Source organism: Chinchilla lanigera, unplaced genomic scaffold (genome assembly GCF_000276665.1).
Source record: "Chinchilla lanigera isolate Chin_1 unplaced genomic scaffold, ChiLan1.0 scaffold00037, whole genome shotgun sequence".
In the NCBI taxonomy this organism is placed as follows: domain Eukaryota; kingdom Metazoa; phylum Chordata; class Mammalia; order Rodentia; family Chinchillidae; genus Chinchilla; species Chinchilla lanigera.
Window position 1 is genome coordinate 13276210 of NW_004955438.1, and position 20934 is coordinate 13297143.

At 36.7% G+C, this 20934-nt stretch overlaps 1 protein-coding gene across 3 annotated transcripts in view; it reads right to left on the minus strand.

Annotated features, from left to right (window-relative positions):
- Rps6ka5 (ribosomal protein S6 kinase, 90kDa, polypeptide 5) overlaps positions 1-20934 on the minus strand; it is a 173630-nt gene that overhangs the window by 57759 nt on the left and 94937 nt on the right. For all 3 annotated transcript variants that reach the window (XM_013517243.1, XM_005390286.2, XM_013517244.1), the window contains 2 exons: positions 6240-6355; positions 2660-2767 (listed from right to left, as the gene is read on the minus strand). In XM_013517243.1, coding sequence (XP_013372697.1) covers positions 2660-2767; positions 6240-6355 — 224 coding nt within the window. The remainder of the gene's footprint in view (positions 1-2659; positions 2768-6239; positions 6356-20934) is intronic.

Consider the following 20934-nt stretch of genomic DNA (forward strand, 5'->3'; position numbering starts at 1 on the left):
AAGTCACATCTTCAGTTTAAGAATGACATCTTTATCATCATTATTATCATGGTCCCCTGATTCAGAACTTAATATTATTTCACCATTGGTCAATGGACAAGTAGAGCCTTATTATCAATGTTAAAAACTTCCTTGATATCTAGTTCTTCCCGTTTACAATCAGATTGTAAAGGTACATTTTTTGCTTATGTAAGCATGTCAGACATCCTTACACTTGACATACAGAATCCTCAAAGTCAGCACTTTGTTCATCATCATCACCCAATACAGCCATAGGTCAGAAGTTGTGCCAGGAGGCACACACCTACATCTTTAGTCCTAAGCGCAGGCAACCGCATATACAGCATTCATCATGCTAAACTCCTGTTGAAAACCTTCCACAAGCAGGCCTCTGTTCACTGCTGCGAGCATGCTGTTCAAGACAGTGTTTTTATGTTTATCTTCAGTGTTCTAAGTGTTCTGCAGTTACGTGGCTGAATTAACAGTTACACTTGGGGAAAGTATATGCATAAATATTATTCTTGATGAGAACTTCAGCTGGAGCATAAGCATAACAGCTACTGAGAAAAAACAAAACCTTGCAGGTTCTTCACCCAGTCCAGTTTTGATGCAGCAGCATGAGCTGCTGCTATAAAATATGGACTACTTTAGAAAGAGGTCCCTGGTGATCATGTCTTTTTGTTAACATAATAACAGACCGATAAGAAATCCGTTCCTTTAAAACACTGGGGACACAAGCTTTTGCCTATCACACCAAGTTTACAATGCATTAGCCTGTTGCAGTAGCACATCCCAGAATAACTATTCTGTCTTCAGCACCCTTAATTCCTGGAGGGGCTATCTCATCAGCTGCAGCCAGCATCTTTCTAGGCAACGATGCCCAATCAGTGACATTTCATCAGTGTCACAGACTTGTGCTGGTGTCATATTTTCTTCAGTGATGACCTTGGTAAACTTGCCAATGTACTTCTTTCCTGTTTCATTTTAGCAGATTTATCACCATAGATCTTTAAAAATGTAATGTGCCTTTTCTTAAATTTCTCCAACTAGCTTGTTGAATATTCAATTACCTTTCATTTTTAGTTCATCGCAATAGATCTTTTTTTTCACAATGGATCTTTGCTTCATAATTAGCATCCCATTAAATGGCATGTGTTCACGGCGATGCTGATAGATCTACTCTTTTGATACACAATTGAGATCTTCATTTTGACTTTATGCAGCATTTTTCTATCTTTTATTAACTTCTGTTCATCATTTTCAGCACAGAATTTCAACAGTTTACCCTTCTGTTTCTTCAGATCATCTATGATGGTCATTCCAAAGCCATTTTCTTCTGTAAGACATTTCACACTTACACTGGTGCTCAGTTTTTCCAACAGCTTGACTTTTTGTGCTAGAGATAATCGCAACTGCGTTTGCTTTTTCTCATCACTCTTACCCATGAGAGCACCTGCAACCCCTTTTAACATTTTCAAAAGTATCTTTACAGTACAGAGCAGAGAATAAGCAAAAATACATAATGAATAATGCTTATAGGCCTTGGCCCCATGCGGGTCATTTTGGAGGACCTGCCCTTGGCACTCGGCACCTGCGTACATGTCATTTTATTAACCTCTGTGGGTGGAGGGCGTCTGGTGGGAATCTGAGTGTGTGTGAAAAATATATATCCAGGTGAGCTAAGAAGGGCATTCTGTCTCCTGGGGGTACTAAATATATTTTATATTTTTGTCTCTTGGGGGTACTAACTATATTTTATATTTTTGTCTCTTGGGGGTACTAAATATATTTTGTGTTGCATGAGTGTGTTTTACTGTGGTCTATGAAATTTTCATCTGGGGAGTTATATCAATGCTCAAAATGTATTGGGTTTTGAATTTTCAGATTAGGGATGCTCAATCTGAACCTAATTTGGAACTCAAGAATGATGTGCTTTACACAACAAAGGCCTTCATCATACTAATTTTACTACGATTCTGTGTTTACACCAGAAATTTCCTAGATAAAAATCAAAACTGATACTCAAATTCACTTATTTTAGTTACAAAAATAAAACTTTTATTATGATTGTGACATGAATATTGAATTATAGCTAACAGATATACAACTTTACATGTAATTAAATGCATTTGTAATATTAATACATTATAATTAACACTGAAAATATAAAGCCTTCCATAGCTAAAATCTGCACATTAGCTACTATGTTTTAGTTCATTTTAAGTATAAAACTCAGAAAGATTATTGAAGAATTAGTAGATCCTTGTCATTCTTATGAAATGAATTCAAAGGGCTATCACAGCATGTCCCTTAAAACTATAGTGTAAATGATACGTGCCCTGATTCTTTACTGGTCCCCATTTAAGCCATACTTTATATATTTTCCAGAGTCAGTTGAGAACATATTTGTTTTGTTTCTAAACTGGAGAATTCTGACATATTCATGAAAGATTTACTGCAATTTTAACAGGATAGTTCCACGGTAGTATTAAGCTAGAAATCTTTACATTTACTCATGTTAAAATGTTCCTTTGAACAAATTTGCACAATAGTCCATAATTCATTTGGTACTGCCCTTTTAAATGTTTATTCTATGGCTAATTTTCACCCTTATTCACATTCTGCTATTACTAATTTCAAATTAAAATATAATACTCACTTCATCAGCCACAAACTCTTTACTCAGACCAAAATCTGTCAGCACCACATGACCGTTAGAATCAAGTAGAATATTCTCAAGCTTAATGTCACGGTATATAATTCCCAACTGTGAAAACAAACAAATAGGCATTTTAAAACAGTTTCCAAAAACAAATTTGGACAGTCTTTCTTATCTGCTTCTTCTCATTTTTTAAAGGTATTTCCCTCCTCATTCTATGGCTCTTAGTGACTGTTAGGGCAAATGCAAATTTCTCCATCTCAGGGCTTATTTGCTGGGTGGAGCTCTTCAATCATGCCTTCATTTTATTTGTAACAAGGGTCTACCTTTGTCAGACCAGTTCTTTAGGGCTTCCCTTTTGGCTAATGCTTTTCCTTACTTCTCTAGAGTAAGCGTGAAATAAGCTCACTCCAGATGATCTTCAGGTGTCTTCTTAGCCAATTCTTATCCATTACTTCCTAAGGGCTTCAGAAATCTTTGCTAACTAACCAGGTCCCATGCTGGTCCTTTCCTTGTTTTTCATCCTATAGCATCTATGCTTACATTGTACTTGCCTATAAGTGACTAATATTTTCTAAGTATTTCCTCTTTGTCTTGATATACTCATGTGCTAATTCTATTTCTCACTTTTTAAACATTTATCCAGTATCTAGCACAATGCCATGTGTCAAACAGGCAATTAATAAAGGCTTGTTGAATAGCAGGCTCTTAAATATAAAGATTAAAGATCATAGATTAATTTTAGTTTACCTTTAGTTCTAAATAACCAAAGCAAATCAATTAAATAAAATGTATACAGTCATGTGATGCTTAATGACAGGGATATGTGGGGAGTATATGTTGTCAGGTTTTTCTGTGATCATGTAAACACAGAGTGTGCTTACACAAACCTACATGGTATAGCCTACAATACACCTAGGTTCTATGGGGTGTGTGTGTATACACCATATACAAGGTATATATAATATATAAAAGTATATATATATGTATAATAGGCTGTTGCTCCTAGGGCTATGATGAACAAAACAAGATAAATCAAGCACAAGAGAAAATGATTACACAGTAAATACAGATGCATGAAGCTACTGCTGGTGTTAACATGGCATTCTATGTTACAGTAAACCCACCTTTTAAAAATAAGTATAAGAATGTACTCCAAATAATAGTCAAAAGTATATTAAATACATAAACCAGAAACAGTCATTTACTGAAGTATTACTGTACTGTACATAACTGTGTGTGCTATACTTTGGCAATGCAGCAGGTATATTTATACCAGCATCACAATAAACACGTGAGTAATGTATTATGACAGCTTGACATCCCCAAGTGATAGGAAGTTTTTAGCTCCATTAAAATCTTACGCCACCACTGCTGTACATGTAGTCTGTCAAATGGTGGCGCATGACTGTGTATCTCTGCTTTGTCTTGCACGTAAGTTTTATAGGAAAACACTTCAACTATTCCTTCAATTAGATAAGTAAATCTATTTAAATTCTTTATGAGGTGCTTAATCTACACGAGTTTCCCACACCATGTTTATAGTTATTGTAGCCTGGATTAAAGGCTTTTAAACTTAGAAATATTGCTTTTCTCAACACTATATTAAATAGCAGATTCTTAATAACCTCTCAGAGTTGAAATAAAAATTACTCAAAGAAAAATACTCGCTAATTTTCTTCCACGATTTCAGTGTTTTATAAGAATAGGAACGAAAACATCTTGAGTGTATACTGAACAGATATTTGACTTAAAGCATCACACACATCTAACAACCAATAGCACTTTCACTTCTTAATGACCTCTTTAGAAAAGATTTGTAGGAACAAATAATTTAGTGTATGTTTTACCTCACTACTTCCAAGTAAACTCCTATTTTTGTCTCTTCCTGTGAAACCCAGTGTTAGTATCTACATTAAGGTTAATATTGCTGGTTTTGTATTATATGTCTTTTTTAGGGTTACTGAGAAAGTTAACTGAGATCTATTTGATTTGCTATGTCACTTTCAATTCATACCAATAACAGTTACATCTGGTATTCATTAGGTTCTCTATTTACTTGTTTCTTACTACTGTTTAATAATAAATATTCATGATTTTCATTTAATGAAAAGAATGAACAAAATTAAACACATAAGTTAAAAGTGAATTTTCTAGTTTTCCCATTGGGGCTTTGTGCTTTGTTTTTACTCTGGGATTTATGATGAATTCTACCATCATTTTAATATTATAGAACGTTAATCATAAATTTCAAAGGTCTTGACAGCCCATTTCTGGCTCCAGTTTGTTTCTTATATAAAGACATCCTAACTACTTTATATCCTGCAAAAACACTCCCAGGTATAAGCATAAAGCTCGTTACCACACTGAAAATTCTATCCAAGGAAGTCCCCATCTGCCTCATGACTTCAGTTCCACTAGTACGTTACGGCTCCTCTGCCCCTTTCTCGCCACAGCCTTGCAGCAGTGCGCCAGCTGTCGGCTCCCTTGTACCCTGTTCTCACACATTTTCATTCACTCTTCTTCAGATTCCTGTACTGAATCCTCTCTCCATCTAAGCAGTCCTGTTTCTGAGTTGTATCTTCCCAGAACCTTTCCTCACAGCCTTTTACATCTATGGCTTCTATCTTGATGTTGGGACCTCCCTGGCCCTTCAAAACCTTTCTCCCTCTTCTTACTTTTCCTCTCCAACTCCCTCCTCCTTTTTTGCACTCTATAATCAGCACTTTCAACTCTGTTTATCCTAAGCCAGGGTAGGATGCGACACGACAAAGAATGGCTTCATAAGGTACCGGTATTACTGTAACATACAGAAAGCAAGTCACGTGACTTCACATACCTTTGGTACAAAGTACTTTAGTACCTCCTGTCTCTAAGGAAAACATATAAGCTCAGGTTACATAATAACTCTGGTTCTATGATAATGCTTCTTCATTAAATTTTAAAAATGAAGTCATAATATCACTGATCAAGATTAAGAGCACCTGCAACAATATTTTAAAACCTCAAACTGATTTGTACAGAATTCAAGCGGGGCCACGAACATGAATTCCATTTAAAGGAATTGCTTCATTGCTCTAGGGAGAAAATGGAGGAGGAAGGCAGAGGTAGGAATAATAGAGTTTCAAGGACAAAATAAATGGAAAAGAAAGCCAGTGTGAGAGTGAAAAATAACTCTTATTCTCTAATATAATCGGGAAACACCGTGATGAAATACAGGCAGAGCCTGCAATGAAATGTCACAATTAAGTAAGTATGTATTATGACTTGTGGCTTCCTTGTATATGTTCCTTTAGGAATTAAAAGCTTTTACTCTAGTGATACTTTATACTACATGAAACACTAGGTCTTTTCATGCAGAAAGCCAAAAAAAAACTGCTCAGGTTCTACCATTTTGATCTGCATCACAGCAACTATAATAGGAAAGGAGATTTTTCAGTTTCAACTGAGAAAACTGGTAAGTACTCTGGAAGTGTGCTGTCACACCCCGCACCAAGACAATGACACGTGAAAGCTAAGCTCCATCAGCACCGCAGTTAAGGTCGCCTAAAGAGGAAACTCCGGAGACGAAGCGTCTTACCTTGTGCAGATGTTCGAGGGCAAGCACAATCTCTCCAACATAGATCTGCACCTCGTGCTCTGTGAAACGCTCTCTTTGAGAAAGATGAGTAAAAAGTTCTCCACCATTTATATAATCTAAAAATGAAATATATTTTTCTTTCTTTGACTTGTATTCATAAACAAAAGGAACTACTTCCTTTCAATTACTTTGTATTAACCACAGGCACTGATTTTAATAAATGTTTTGTATAACTTAGAATACAGTAGACAGTTTCATTTAGAATGTAGTACTAGATTCATGTAATATAATTTCATAAGATAATGGTTACCCTAAGCCAAACCAATCAATTTTCAAAGAGTATTGCCATTAAAACTACTATGAAAAATGCACATCTACTTAAATACATTTTCTCAAACACAGTACATATTGGAAACCTGTGCCATCACTGTACAATGGAAATGTAACTTACTGTGGCGCACCAAACATCAGCCACTACAACAACCAAAACAAAAAACAAATAAAACAAGCAAAATCCCAGCCCGTCATTTGTGAGAATTGCCAGTCAAGATCTATAAGCAGATTTCCTGTTTTCCAGAGTTGTCCATGTGCACTTCAAAAACATGTATTAGGTACTAGGTAGCCTTCTTATGCTCCATGTAGAGCCAAAGTAAAAGTAATAAATGTGGCCAAGTCAAAACAGCCAAACTAGAAGAATCCACTTTCCTCTCAATTTGTCATGTTTATTCCAAGGGGAATAATAAAAGTGAAAACAAAATGGATATAGTAAAACATAAATGCATGAGCTGGCAAAAAACCAAAAACAAAAATACTCAAAAAAATAAAAAAACAGTTGAGCACATGCCTGTAATCCCAACTATTTCGAGACTGAGGCAGAAGGCTCACAAGTTTGAGGCCAGCATGAGCAACTCAGAGAGACTCAAAATAAACAAAAAGGGCTGAGGATGTAGCTCAGTAATAGAGAACCCCTGAGTTCAATCCCCAGCACTGAGGGAAAAAAAAAGAGGAAAGAAACCAATTATATTGACAATTAGCTCTAATAAGACATTTATGGAAAAACTGACAACTGAACGCTCATTTTTTAGGGAGACAACTGTAGAAACAAATATTAGAAATTATTTAAAATCATACAGAATAATAAGCGTTTTGCAAAAAAAGTTTCAGAGACTAACCACTATTACATTACATACCTTTATGTGTGAGACATAATTCACATCTAGAAAAGTTACAACTATAGATTAAAATTTTTCTCCTGAAAAAATCTGAAATGTTATGATTTAATAGTTTAAATCTAAAATGTCCCCCAAAAGTCTCATGTGCTTGGAAGGTGACTGGATCACGGGGCGCTGGTAAGTGGTGGGCCTGGTCACAGGTGGGATCACTGGGATACGACCTGGAAGGGTGGATTCTTATCCTTGGCACCTCTCTTTCCTCTGTTTCCAGGATGGAGGGGCTGAGTACTTTTTCCTCCAAGATACCCTTCTGCCATCCTATTTCTGCCTTGGATCCAGCCCATCAAGGACGGAAACCATGAGCCAAAATAAACCTCTCCTGTAAGTTGCAGGTGTTTGGTATTTTGTTCCAGCAAAAGGAAAGTGACTCAAACAAACTAAGACAGAAAATGCAAGTATTCCAAACATTCACTCACCAAGTTTACTGCAATTTCATACAAGAACACAACGAACTCCATAAACTCACAAATTTATGTTTTACACTGGCCACTTAAATTTACATTCCAAAACCCTGATGAAACAGAATTAATGAACTCTAATAGCTACTTGTTTGCAGTGTAGTTTGAGAAACAGGATAGCAAAAAACATTTCCCTTCTAAGGCTTTGGTATTTTGTTAGGGAGTTTTAATTATATCTAAGCACAAAGCTAATTATTAAAAGGTGTAAAAGAACACAGCATTCCTGTAAGCTAACAATGACTTTTTCTACTTCTAAGTAGTTTACAGCTAATACTATTATTTATGAACAAGTGGTTGCAAAATATATAGCACTAATCTTTAAGAAAAAAACACTTTATGACTGTCAAGTTTAGACATTCACAGCACAGAAATAAGCACCCATCAACTGACAAACTCCTTCAAAGCCTTTCAATGTTCGATTGTCTCACCTTCCATGGCCCCTCCAGCCGAAATGATCACATCTTCATGTGCTTATCATTGTACTTATTAAAGACTTCCACCATTACAATTTTCTAGCTGTACTGCAAATGTTTATTTGCCTACTTGCCTTTTCTGCTCAAATGAATTTAAGTCAGGACCAACATTTCATTATAACACATCCAACATAGTGCCTACAGGCAGTAAGTACTAGTAATTACTGTTAACTAATAGTTTAATACAAATTAACTGTTATTATTTTTGGTTTTTGAGACAGGTTCTCACTTTATAGTCCAAGCTGATCTCAAACTCACAATCCTCCTGCCTCAGCCTCCTGAGTGCTGGGATTGTAGGCATATGCTATGATGCCTGGCTAATTAAAAACAAATTTTTTTTATGTTGCATGTTATAGAGGTTCTCTGAAAAAAAAAAATCACTGAAACTCAAAAGGACAGCCACTGTAAAAAACAATCAATATACTTCCATCCAGAGGTGACGTGATATAGTCAAAAGAACAGGGCTTTGTTCTTCAGCTAACAACTCCACTGACTTCAGCTAACTCCATAGACTTCAGCTAACTCCACAGACTTCAGCTAACAACTCCACTGCTGTCCTGCCTACAGCAAATGAAGTCTCTCTGATCTTCAATAACTATATGTGGAATATTGTTGCGTGGTACATAGAAAGTCGTTTATTTTCCATTTATGGAAAGACTGAGGAAAAGTAACTACAAATCTAAAGAGATAATCCTACAATAATATTGCAACCTGTTTGCTACTTTTGGAATAGACAGCCTGCCAGTCCAAGATCAAAACTTGACAGGCACAGTGTTTTTTTCTTAAAGATTAATGCTATATATTTTGCAAGATAAACAATGAGTGAAATCTAACAGTCATCCAAGATATAATATGGGTAAAAAGGTCATCAAGGTTGCCAACAAGATGTAACACCAGAGTATCATCATGAGGTACATGCTATAACCAATGGCAAAGTCATGAGAAGTTAACAGGAGGGACCCTCTATAAGGAAAGCACTTAGTACTATGCCTTCATAATTCTGTTGTTATGTTTGGCACGCAGTGTATCTCACTATGGTTTTATTTGCCACTTTCCTGAATAACAAGGATGTTTAGTATCTTTATACGACATCAAATATTTCTATATCTTCTGTTCTGAAGGGCCTATTAAAATGCTTTGTGTGGCTGTGTCTATTTTAGTTTTCTTTCCTTTTTACTTGAGATAATTCTCATACCGTGAAATTTACCCACTTGAAGTATAAAATTCAATGGTTCTTAGTTTGCTCAGAGTTGTGCAATCATCACCATAATCAACTGTATAACATTTTCATCACCTACCACACCTTAGACATTCCCATTTTTCTACCTTTTTGTTAGCTGCTTGTGCTTTTGGCATCATATCAAAGAATTCAATACTAAAACCAATGTCACAAAATTTTATTTCAATTTTTCTTCTAAGACTTTGACAGTTTCAGCTCTGACCCTTAAGTCTGATCCATTTTGAGTTAATTTTTGTTTATTGTGAAGTACTGTATTTTTGCACGTAACTATTCAGTTGTTCTAGCATCACTGGTTGAAAAGCCTGTTCTTTCTTCATTGTCCTTCTTGTAAAGAAAAATCAGTTCATGGTAGATGTGAGGATTTCTGGATTCTTAATTCTATCCCACTGATCCATGTTGATCTACAAGGTTATTCTTATATCAGTGTCACACTTCCTCATTACTATAGGTTTGCAGTAAATTTTGAAATCAGGAAGTGTGAATCTTTATTCTTCCTTTTCAAACCATTTTAGTTATTGTAGGCCTTTGATTTTCCATATGAAATTTAGGATCATCCTGTTACTTTATTCACAAATATAAGTTGAACTTTTGAGAAAGGTTGTATTTAAAGCTACAAATTAATTTAGGGATTACTGTCATCCTAAAAAATAATGTCTTTCAATTCATAAAGATAGGATGCCTTTCTGTCCATAAGGATAGAATGTCTTCCCATTTATTTAAATTGTTTCAATGTTGTTTTATACTTCTTTCATTTCATTCTTTTTGATTCTAAAGTAAATGGAATTGTTGTCTTAATTTCATTTTCAGATTGTTCACTGCAAGTGCAGAGAAATTTAGTTGATTCAGTATGTGGTCCTCATATCTTGCACCTTTGCTGAATTTGTTTATTGTGTCATCTTAGATTTTTTTCTTCTTCTTTTCCAATTAAAGGCTTTTTGGGACCTTTTCTGGCCTGCCATGTTGAACAGATAAAGGTAAGTATTCTTTCCCTCTTCCTAATTGTAGGGGGGAAGTAGTCAGTCTGTCACAATTAAGTTTTATGTTCACTGGTGTTTCACGGAAGCCTTTGTCAAGTAAAATTCCCTTCTACAATGTAGTTTTTTTAATCACAAAGGAATGCTAATTTTTTCAAGACAGGATTAAATAGGTTTTTGTCTTCTGCTGATACACTGTATTAAATTGATGCATTATCAGTTGTTAAACTAACCTTGCAAATCTGGGATAAATCTCTCTTGGCCATGGTGTACAATCTTATTTATTGCTGGATTCTGTTTTATATAATGTGTTGAGGATTTCTGTATTTATACTCCTGGGAGACACTGGTCCGTAGTTTTGATGTTTGTGTTTGGCTTTGATATTTGATATTGGCCTCATGCAGTAAGTTGGGAAGTATTTCTTCTTCTATTTTGGGGAAGAGTTTATAAAGAATTGCTATTAATTTTTAAATGTCTGGTAACATTTGCCTGTGAAGACAGTAGGCTTTGACTTTTCACATTTTTTAGTAAGTAGTAGTGGAAATAATGCAGACATTTCTCATTTAATGACCTGTTTAATGATTATTTGGATTTAGGACCTGCCATTTGGACTTACAACCCATCTTTTTCTGTATAGTTGTGTACATCTTGTTTATAGAGCCTCAATGTCTTTTTTTATACAATATACCTTCTTCTTTACACACTACTATAGTTTCTGCTGATTGTACTATGCAATACTATGCATTTATGTTCCATTATACATTATAGTACTACATGTAAAAGTTATGCAAATAAAAGCAAGTCATCGGGGCTGGGGATTTAGCTCAGCGGTACAGCGCCTGCCTGGCAAGCGCAAGGTCGTGAGTGTGATTCCTGGTACCAGAAAACAAACAAACAAAACAAAACAAAACAAAGCAAGTCATCAAGTTGGAGTTTCCTTTGACTCTTTCATTGTTTTGAGTAATGTACATACTATATACAATTCCTTATTCAGTGACCAATTCATTTAATGACCTAGTTGCAGGGACAGAACTCAAGTCGGTAAATGAGGACTAGCAGCAGTTCAATCTCTTGCTGTAGGTATATTCAGAAGTTGTATTGCTTCTTGAGTCAGTTCTAACAGCTCATGCCTTTCTAGGATTTTCCTTATATTATGTAAGTTGTCTAACATGAAGTAACATTATAACAACCACCTATGTTGTTATACAGTTCTTCATATCTTGTGAGCCTTTTTAATTCTACAAGGTCAGGAGGAAAGTCCTTTCTCTCATTACCAATTTGAGTCTTCTATTTTCTTGATCTAATTAAAGGTGTATCAATTTGCAGATCTCCTCAAAGAACCACATTTTGGTTTCATTGCTTTTCTCTACTGTTTTTATACTGTTTTATTAATTTTCCCCTAATCTTTATTATTTCTTTCCTTTCTGGTTGATTTGGGTTTAGTTTGCTCTTCTTTTTCCAATGTTTCAAAGTGAAAGACTGCTTCAAGATTTGGCATCTGTTTTTTTTTTTTTTTAATCTAGACAATTAACAGCTTTAAATTTCCCACAAAGCACTTCTCTAGCAGGATCCCCAAAATTTGAGTATGCAACATGGCTTCATTTTCTCTCATTAAATTTTTTTTTGGTTTCTCTTTTTATTTGATACACTATTTATTTAGGAGTATACTGTTTAATTTGCACGTAGTTGTGAATTTCCCAAATTTTCTTTTACTATTGATTTTTAATCTCATTCTGTTATGGTTGGAGAATATTTTTATGATTTTAATAGTCTTGGATTTATGGAGTTTTTTAATGATCTGGTATATGGTCTAAAGAATGTTCTATGTGCACTTAAGAAAAATATGTACTCTGCTGTTGTTTACAGTTCTATAAATGTCAGTTATATGTAGATGGTTTACAGTGATGCTCAACTTTTTTACTTCTTTGTTGGTTTTAATCTTAGTTGTACTTATATATTATTCAGGGTGGGATATTCCTGCTGAATTGTCTATTTTTCCATTTCAGTTTTTGTTTCATGAATTTTGGGTCTATGTTGTTACATGCATTCATGTTTATAATCATTTTGTCTTCCTGATAGGTTGGTCCTTTTATCATGAAGTGTTCCTTCTAGACTCTAATAGCATTTTTTAGTTTTTATCTCTATTTTGTCTGATGTCAGTATAACCATGTCACCTTCTTGTAGCTGCTGTTTACATGATTTATCCTTTTCCTTTTTAATCTATTTGTATATTCGGATCTATTGTGTAATCTCATATAAACAGTATATAGTTTGATCTTCTTCCAGTCTGACCTTCTCTGCCTTTCACTTAAAATATTCAGCCATTCGTATTTAATATTATTATTGATTATAGCCAGATTTGATGGCTATTTTACTTTTCTACGTATCTCATATTTTTTGTACCTCTATTCTTCCTTTACTCCTTTTCATTAGGTGAATATTTCTTTTAGCAAATTTTCATTTTACTTTCTTGAGTTAATTTTCTTAGTTGTTGCTCTAAAGCTTACTATAATATTAACTTAGAAATAGGACATGATTCATACTAACTTAAGTCCAATAATATGTAGAAAAATTACTCCTATATACTTCTGCCCCCACCTTTGTGCTATTAATGATAGAAACAGTACAATATATATAACTGACCCTCTGCAACTATGGATTCCACATCTATGAAATGAACCAAAAGCAGACTGAAAATATTCTGGAACAAAAAGTGCATCATATTGCACATGTAGAGACATTTTTTTCTTGGTATCATTCCTTAAACAATACTGTATAACAACTATTTACATTTTTTTTCTTGGTATCGTTCCTTAAACAACACTGTATAACAACTATATTGCATTAGGTATTATAAGTAATCTAGAGATGATTTAAAGTAAACAGTAGGATGTGGATAGGTTATATGCAAATACTATAACAGGGCAGCTCCTTTGGGAGATATTCCTGGAAAAATTACTTTAACCTCCCCCTCCTTTGCCCTTCTGCAAGGCTACTGCCTTCCCTAAATCTTTTGAAAGGATTATATACCCCTCCTCTCTGCCCCCAATTCTAAATTCCCATGTTAACTGTTAAAATTTTCTCTAGGTTTAAAGAATCCAGAAATCTGATAGTCTTTAAAATGTCACTCCTCAGCCTTTAGTTCAGTGCACAGACTAACATAAAGCACGTAAATTGCTCTAAGGTTTAATCTGAAGAAAAGTAATATGTAAAATACAGGAACTGTACCCAGCAGGTTAAGGTCAATTGAGAGGTACTGGCCACTGAAGATAAAAGGAAACATATAACCCAGATGTCACCCCCTGCATATAGGCTTTCTGACCACTGTTCACTGTACCCCTTTCCCTCCCTATAATAGCCTTTGTTCCCCCGAACTCTCCAAAATGGGGTTTTGAGGTTAAAAAGTGCCTCCATCTTTCATGATGCTTACTCTTGAAAAAACCTGATTATTTCCCATTCTCATTTCCCAGACAGTGGCCTTCAACAGCAAGCAGCCCAAAACCTTATTCCAAGAACAAAACTACACCACCATATACAGGGGATCTGAGCATGCATTCGTGTCGCTGCTCCATGCGGAGGTGAAGAGGTGCTAGAATAAACCTTCCACGGATATCAAGGGATGACTACGTGTTGCAAAACCTAACAACACTGTTTTATTACTTTATATAATTTTGTCTTTCAAAGACAATGATAGAGGAAAGGAAAGTCCATAGTTGTAACATTAGTCTACCTAGTAACCCCTGGAACTTCAGTTAGGATCTGATTTCTACCCCTTGGCCCCACTCCTGTGTTGTTTTTGTTACCCTTTCCTTATTTAATAACTCTGCTTGGCTATTTTAGTGAAGTCTATTTTATCTGCACTGTAAAGATTTCAATACTGTTCATCAGAAAGAAAAGCCTTGACTATTTGTGCAGTGATGTTAGCAGGGCTTTTTCACTCTCTTTCCCAGACTGGTAAGGCTATCTGCCTCTACTGGTATTACAAACAGCTGCTAGGTTCCACTAATTGCTGGCTGATTGCTCTATTCTTTCCAACTGGACTCTGGAGCCATAAATTATTCCACAGTCCCATCCAGTAAACTCAGGTCCCTTTGCAGTAGTTTGAGGCCAGCATTTGAAGTCTGTTCTGACACCAGAAAGACTCTTTGTACTTGTCTACATTTGACAATTTAACTTACTGCTCTAGTGAAGCTACCCGCTTCCTCTTAATTGCCTATCACCAAACTCTTTTCCCTGAAAAAGCACCTGCACAGGTCAGAACTTCTCCACATACTCTGTGCCACCAATAATCAGTTCTTTTGTTGACAGCTTCAGATATCTCTTATGAACCACATCTCCTCTTGGGGGAAAAAAAATCTGAGCCACTGCTCTAGAGCTGGAAGTGAAGACAGGGGTACACTTCTCGTGCAAAAATATTTTTGCTTTATCAGCAAGGTGCTAAATGAGGGCAGCAGTTTCTGGGCTTCGCAGCTTATGCCCACTAGCATGGAACCTACCCTACAAGCAGAGTGGAGTGGGAATGATCAGAGCTCCATATTCTCAGCATGCCAGGCAGTGGACAGAGCTTCTACCTTAAGAATGGAGGCTGAGTCGGGGAAGGAAGCCTCCAACCTTCTCAGCTCAGCTCACAGGAATTAGCCACTGTAACAGCGCTGGATGAAAAATTCTGGGCCTGTCTCTCCTGATGAGATCCTGCATCCCTCAATTAGGATTTGACAGAAGAGAAAAACCTATTTTCCTGGCCACATACACCTCGAACAGCGGTTCTGTGATGGATACTGTGGGGTGATCATGGCCCAAGGGCCACTACTCTATTCCCACTGAGATTTAAGAGTTTATTAGATTTTCTTGAGTATTGTTTCTTTGTTGGCTGTATGCTTGCCCTCAGAACTTCCAGAGACTTTTAATGATTGTTTCTGTAAGAGTAGCTTTCATTAGTTATGGCTGTTTTGCTACACAGTAGGTTCACAGAGCTCCTCACAATGATACTCCAGGGCTGGGGTCTCTGGTTTTCCTTCTTAATTATTAATTTGAAGTAATTTGTAATTTGGAACACAAGTCCTTTGTCCATATATGGCAAATATCATCTCTGATTTTGTGACATGAATTTTAATTTTCTTAAAGGTATCTCTTGATGAGCAGAAAATGTCTAATTTGGATTAAATCCAGTTTCCCTCCCCACATTAGTTAGTGCTTGAGGAATCACTGCCTCTCCTGAAGTCAAAGGTTTCTCATATTTCTTTGTTCTTTTTCTTTCCTTTTTTTTTTTTGAGGAGGGTGGTTCGGAGGATTGAATCTAGGATGTTGCCCGTGCTAGAGAAACACTCTACTACTGTACATTTTCAGTCCTTTTAAAATTTTGAGACAAGGTCTCACTGAATTGCCGAAGCTGGTCTGAACTTGTGATCCCCCTGCCTTAGCCTCCTGGGTAGCTAGGAATCACAGTCATGTGCTACCATGCCTGGCTCTCCTATTTCTTCTCAAAGCTTTACGCCTTTAGTTTTTACATCTAGTTCTGTTTTAAATTAGTATCTGTGGTGGACTGACAACTGATGGTCAACCTGTAACACTCAGCTAAACTTAACCAGCATGGTGCTGGGTGTAGGAGGCCCACCGGAGGATTGTTGCCAGCAGCATAAGAGGCAGAACTGGAGAAGAAGAAGGCTGTTGGGAACTGAGAGAGGCTGTTGGGAGCTGCTGAAGCTGTTGGGAGCCTATTGGTTCTCCTGGAGAAGACTGTTGCATTGGCTTTCCTGATGGGAACTCAACTGTCCTGATCATTGGAGGAGCTTGGGACCTCAATGTTGCTGAGGATGGTTGCAGTACTTTTTGGGGGAGCTCTTGTTCTTAGTTGGAGCACCGCTTCCTGACTCCAGTGTAGATCCCTCAGCCTGCTAGCACAGATCCTTCATCCAGCTGGCATAGACTTTCTAGATTCCACCACTGACCTCTGGGCCTTCCCATCATGAATCTCTAAAACAGGCCTGTGTGAGACATTGTTGTGGGCTCTAGGCCTCCAGTTGGATTTGTGAGAGGTATTATGAGCTCCAGATCTTTTTTTGTTTTCTTTTGTCTTTTTTTTCTTTTTGAGACAGGGTCTCACTATGCAGCAGTCCAGGCTGGCCTTGAGCTCACTTTGTAACCCAGGCTGGTCTTGAACTTGGAACGATCCTCCTGTCTCAGCCTCCCGAGTGCTGGGATTACAGGCATGCACCGCCACATCCAGCTGAGCTCTAGATCTTTTGCTGGACTCATGCAAGAAATTTCTGTGGGATCCAGGTCCTCGGCTAGATTCTTTAATCTTTAGTGTGTGGACAGATTTCCTGCACTCCTTTGTATCTGATTCTTTGGGTGACTATTATAAATAAATAATCTTATAAAATGTGTGTCCTGTATTTGTTCCCCTTGCAGAAACCCCTAACCACAACAGTATCTGTTTATAGAGTGAAGTATAGGCTCAGATTCACTTTTTTCCATATTATCTAGTTGTTTCCATACATATATAATTGTTTCAGGACAATTTGATGAGATCTGTTTCACCATTGAATTCCTTTGCCATATTTGTCAAAAATCAAAGACCACATTGTGTGGGTTGGCATCTGAAGTCGCTATTCTAATCCCTTGGTCTGTCATATTTTACTGTCATAATCTCTTAGTTATTTTAAGGATATAGCTAATTTTGATATCAGATAGTTTAAGTCTTCCATATTCCTTCTTTTTAAAGAGCTACATGAGGCTATCCAAGTTCCTCCATATTTACACAGGAATTACAGAGTCAGTCTTTAATATCTACCCAAAAAACCTGCTTAGATTTTTGATTGAGAGAAGTTTGTACCTATAGATCAATTTGGGGAGAACTGGGTTTGGCAGCTGCTTCCCATTACTGTAACAAATACCTCAGACAATCAACTTACAAGGAGGAAAGGTTTATTCTGACTCAACGTGTCAGTCCATGGTTTCTTGGCCTCAGTGCTTTTGGGCTTGTGGTGAGGAAGCACATCATGGCAGGGCACGCATGGTAGAGCAAGCTATTCACCTAAGGGTAACTAGGAAATGAAAGAGGGGAACAGGAAGGACCAGCGTCCAAATATCTCCTTCAAAGGCATGGCCTAATGACCTCCAATCTCCAGCCTCTCACTACCTTCCAGTGGCATTAAGCTGAGGACTAAGCCTTTGACATATGAAACTTTGGGGAACATTTAAGGTCTAAACCATAGCACTGGCATATTAGTAATGCTGAGTCTTCCAACCACAAATATGGTGTATCTTTCCAATAAGCAGGCTTTTTTCAGTTTCTCTCAGCAATTTCTAATCTATAGAGTAAATTTACTCCCAGGGATTTTATGTTTTTAAAAAAGATACTGTAAAAGATACATTAAAATTTCATGTTGCAGTTGTTTCATGTTGTACACAGAAACACCATTTTTTGGTTTTTATTTTGAAACAATATCATTATCAATCACCTCTCTGTAAACATGAAAAAGTTGTAAGTGTAGTACACAGAACTCTTCATGAAACATTTAAATAACACGCCAAATTGATCCCCATCATTCATGTCTGCTTTCATTTGTAATTTCACACAACATAAGCATCTGAAAATCAGAAATTAACATAAATATATTGTTACCATTTATTCCTCAGTCCTGTATTCATGTTTTTCAAGTTGTCTCTAAATATTTTTATAAGAGATCTACTTCAGAATCAAATGTTAGCTTTAGTTGACATAACTATTTTCTTTAATTTGTAACAATTCCTCAATCTTTCCTTAATTTCTATAACCTTAGTCTATCTCACAGTCTGAACTTTTCTTATGTAACTCCACCACTATGTTCACATGTACAGCTGTGGAAGAAAATTATGGAAGTGACACTTCTTGTGCCATCCTCTCAGGTGATGCATGATGTGAATTCATCCTTTTATCAATGATTTTTGATCTGATCATTTGGTTAAGGTGGTGTCTCCTTGGCTTCTTTACCTTTGTAATTAATAAGTAATTTTGGAGAGGTAGTTTAGAACCATGTACCAGTCCTAACCCTCATCAAACATTCAATTTATTTATTTATATCTGAATGAATTCATGGTTTCCTAATTTTACTCAGTTGGTTAAACTGTACTACCATCAACTATTTGAATTCTGAAGATGTAGTTCTTGTTGCTAAGGTATGGCACTTGTAGACTTTTGATGAAAATCTTATATTTACCAAGTCCATCTACCCTGGAAAGAATTTGACTCCAAACTCTTATCTTCCCTGAGGTGAGGAGCTGGCTAGGCTTCCAGCTATTGCTGTGTGTGGTATACTTAGATAGTCCTTCCATAATTCACAGATTCCCTTCATTCAGGATCCCCCTTTGCACAAGTTGCAGCCACTCTGTCAGCCTCTGTAAACAGAAGCCTTTGGAGCTATGCAGTGCTGAGGCCCACCATTTATTCTGAATGAGATGAATGCTTTGGGAAGGTTCCAGAGAGGAGGGTGATGTGACATGACTTTCATTAGAACAGGATCGAAGGCTGTGGCTGCTGTGCTGAGGAGAGAAAGGCTAAGTGGAAAGATCGCCTGCAATGAACAAGGAAAGAGATGATGATGGCCGGAGGAAAGGTTTATTCTCCTAAAAGAGCCGCCAGCGTCAGGGACGCAGGCAGATGCGGAGGGAGTCACCGGTGACACGGTCATGAGCAGCCCGGTTCTCACAGACATGGAGAGGGTGAGTCTTCTCGGCTTCATACTCAAGAAGTCTCCACCCCCCTCCACTTTCAGGCTCCTGCCCTGTTCCAATTAAGAATAAGTTGTATTTCTTCAAACAAAAGATGTATTAAAAAGCTTAGGCTGAATAAAGCACCTGAGTGAAAACTGCCTACTGCTGGAATTATTTAAGGTCCAATATGCCCACTGGGCTCTGGATCCATACCAACTCATCTACCTAAAGTAACTTTTGACAGAATTATGGACCCACTGGATTTCTGGAAATTCCTTCTCAAATTTCTGCCAATTTCTCTGTAAGTTGGAAGCCTAAGCATTTTTTTAAAAGCCAATGTTGCTTTTATTCTCGTTACTATAGGGAAACTGTCAAAAATGGCGTATGATTGCTCAGTTTTTAAATTTATGTTCCTTCAGCTTTTTGCCTCTGTGGATACTCAACAAAAAGGAACTGAGTGGTGCTGTCAATCTACAGTCCAGGCAACTGATGTCTGAACAGAAGCAGCATCTTGATAAAACTAGAGGGTCGAGGACAGTGGCAAGGACTCCTGAAAGAGAAGAATCCAGTGGTGTAGTACACAAGGGTTTGGGCTATTCTTTAAAATCTGAATCTAATATAGCCCACTACTTTTGAGAGTACACAAAAATAGTAACTATAAGCTACTGGACAATTGTCCTGTGCTTGTTCTGTGTAAGTATGATAAATTTGATCCTCAGAAACAATGTTATGAAGTAGAAGCTATTAAAATAATAATATAATCCCTAGAGAAAATATCAGAATTGCCGGAAGAAACTGAATCTTGAAGAGGTTAAATAAATTATCCAGGAGCGAACATTCTCATTAAGTGGAAGAACAGGGATGATGAACACGAACAACCTGACTCCAATGACAGTGATTCCGTGCGCCATCGGAGACTTTTCCTCCTTCACGGCTTTACTGTTGTTAGTATTCACAGCTCTCTCGGGTTGTTGGTTTTGCTAATTAGAGCCAAGAAAACTACTTTAAGGCAACTATTCTGTCCTTCTGTCATTTAAACGACATAAAGCCAATAATTCTATACATTTTGTCATACAATTTTACTATCATAGGGGATTTGCCCAATTAAATTTTGGAAGGCTCATCAGAATGTCATAGAAGTCAAAAGTGGACATTCTATGGGTATCATACTGAGTTGCTTCTGTTGTTTTTTGTTTAATGGCCACAGTAAACAATGAATTTAAGCCTTTTTTTTGGAATGCGCAAAGCCAAAATTATCATTGACAGATTTTATAGCATAGAACTTAAAACCAGCAATTAATGTCTTACAGTAATGGAATTGGGGATGTTTTCTTTAAAAGGGACTTGGCAGAAATATCTACAACCCTGCAAAAATCTCTTTAATCTTTCCTAAGAGACTGTTTTAACCTCCCTCTCTGTTAAAGCTGATGGACTTGAATTTGGCAACAGAGGAGACCTATAGTCATTGTTCTTGTCACAGATGAGGACTTCAAATGTCTGCAGACCAAATACCTCAAACGTTCAGTTATGAGAAATAATACATAGAAAGGACAAACAGTGGTCCACACATCTCTCTTAATATACTACTATGGTTTTGAACAAGGAAACAGAAAGCTACAAACTT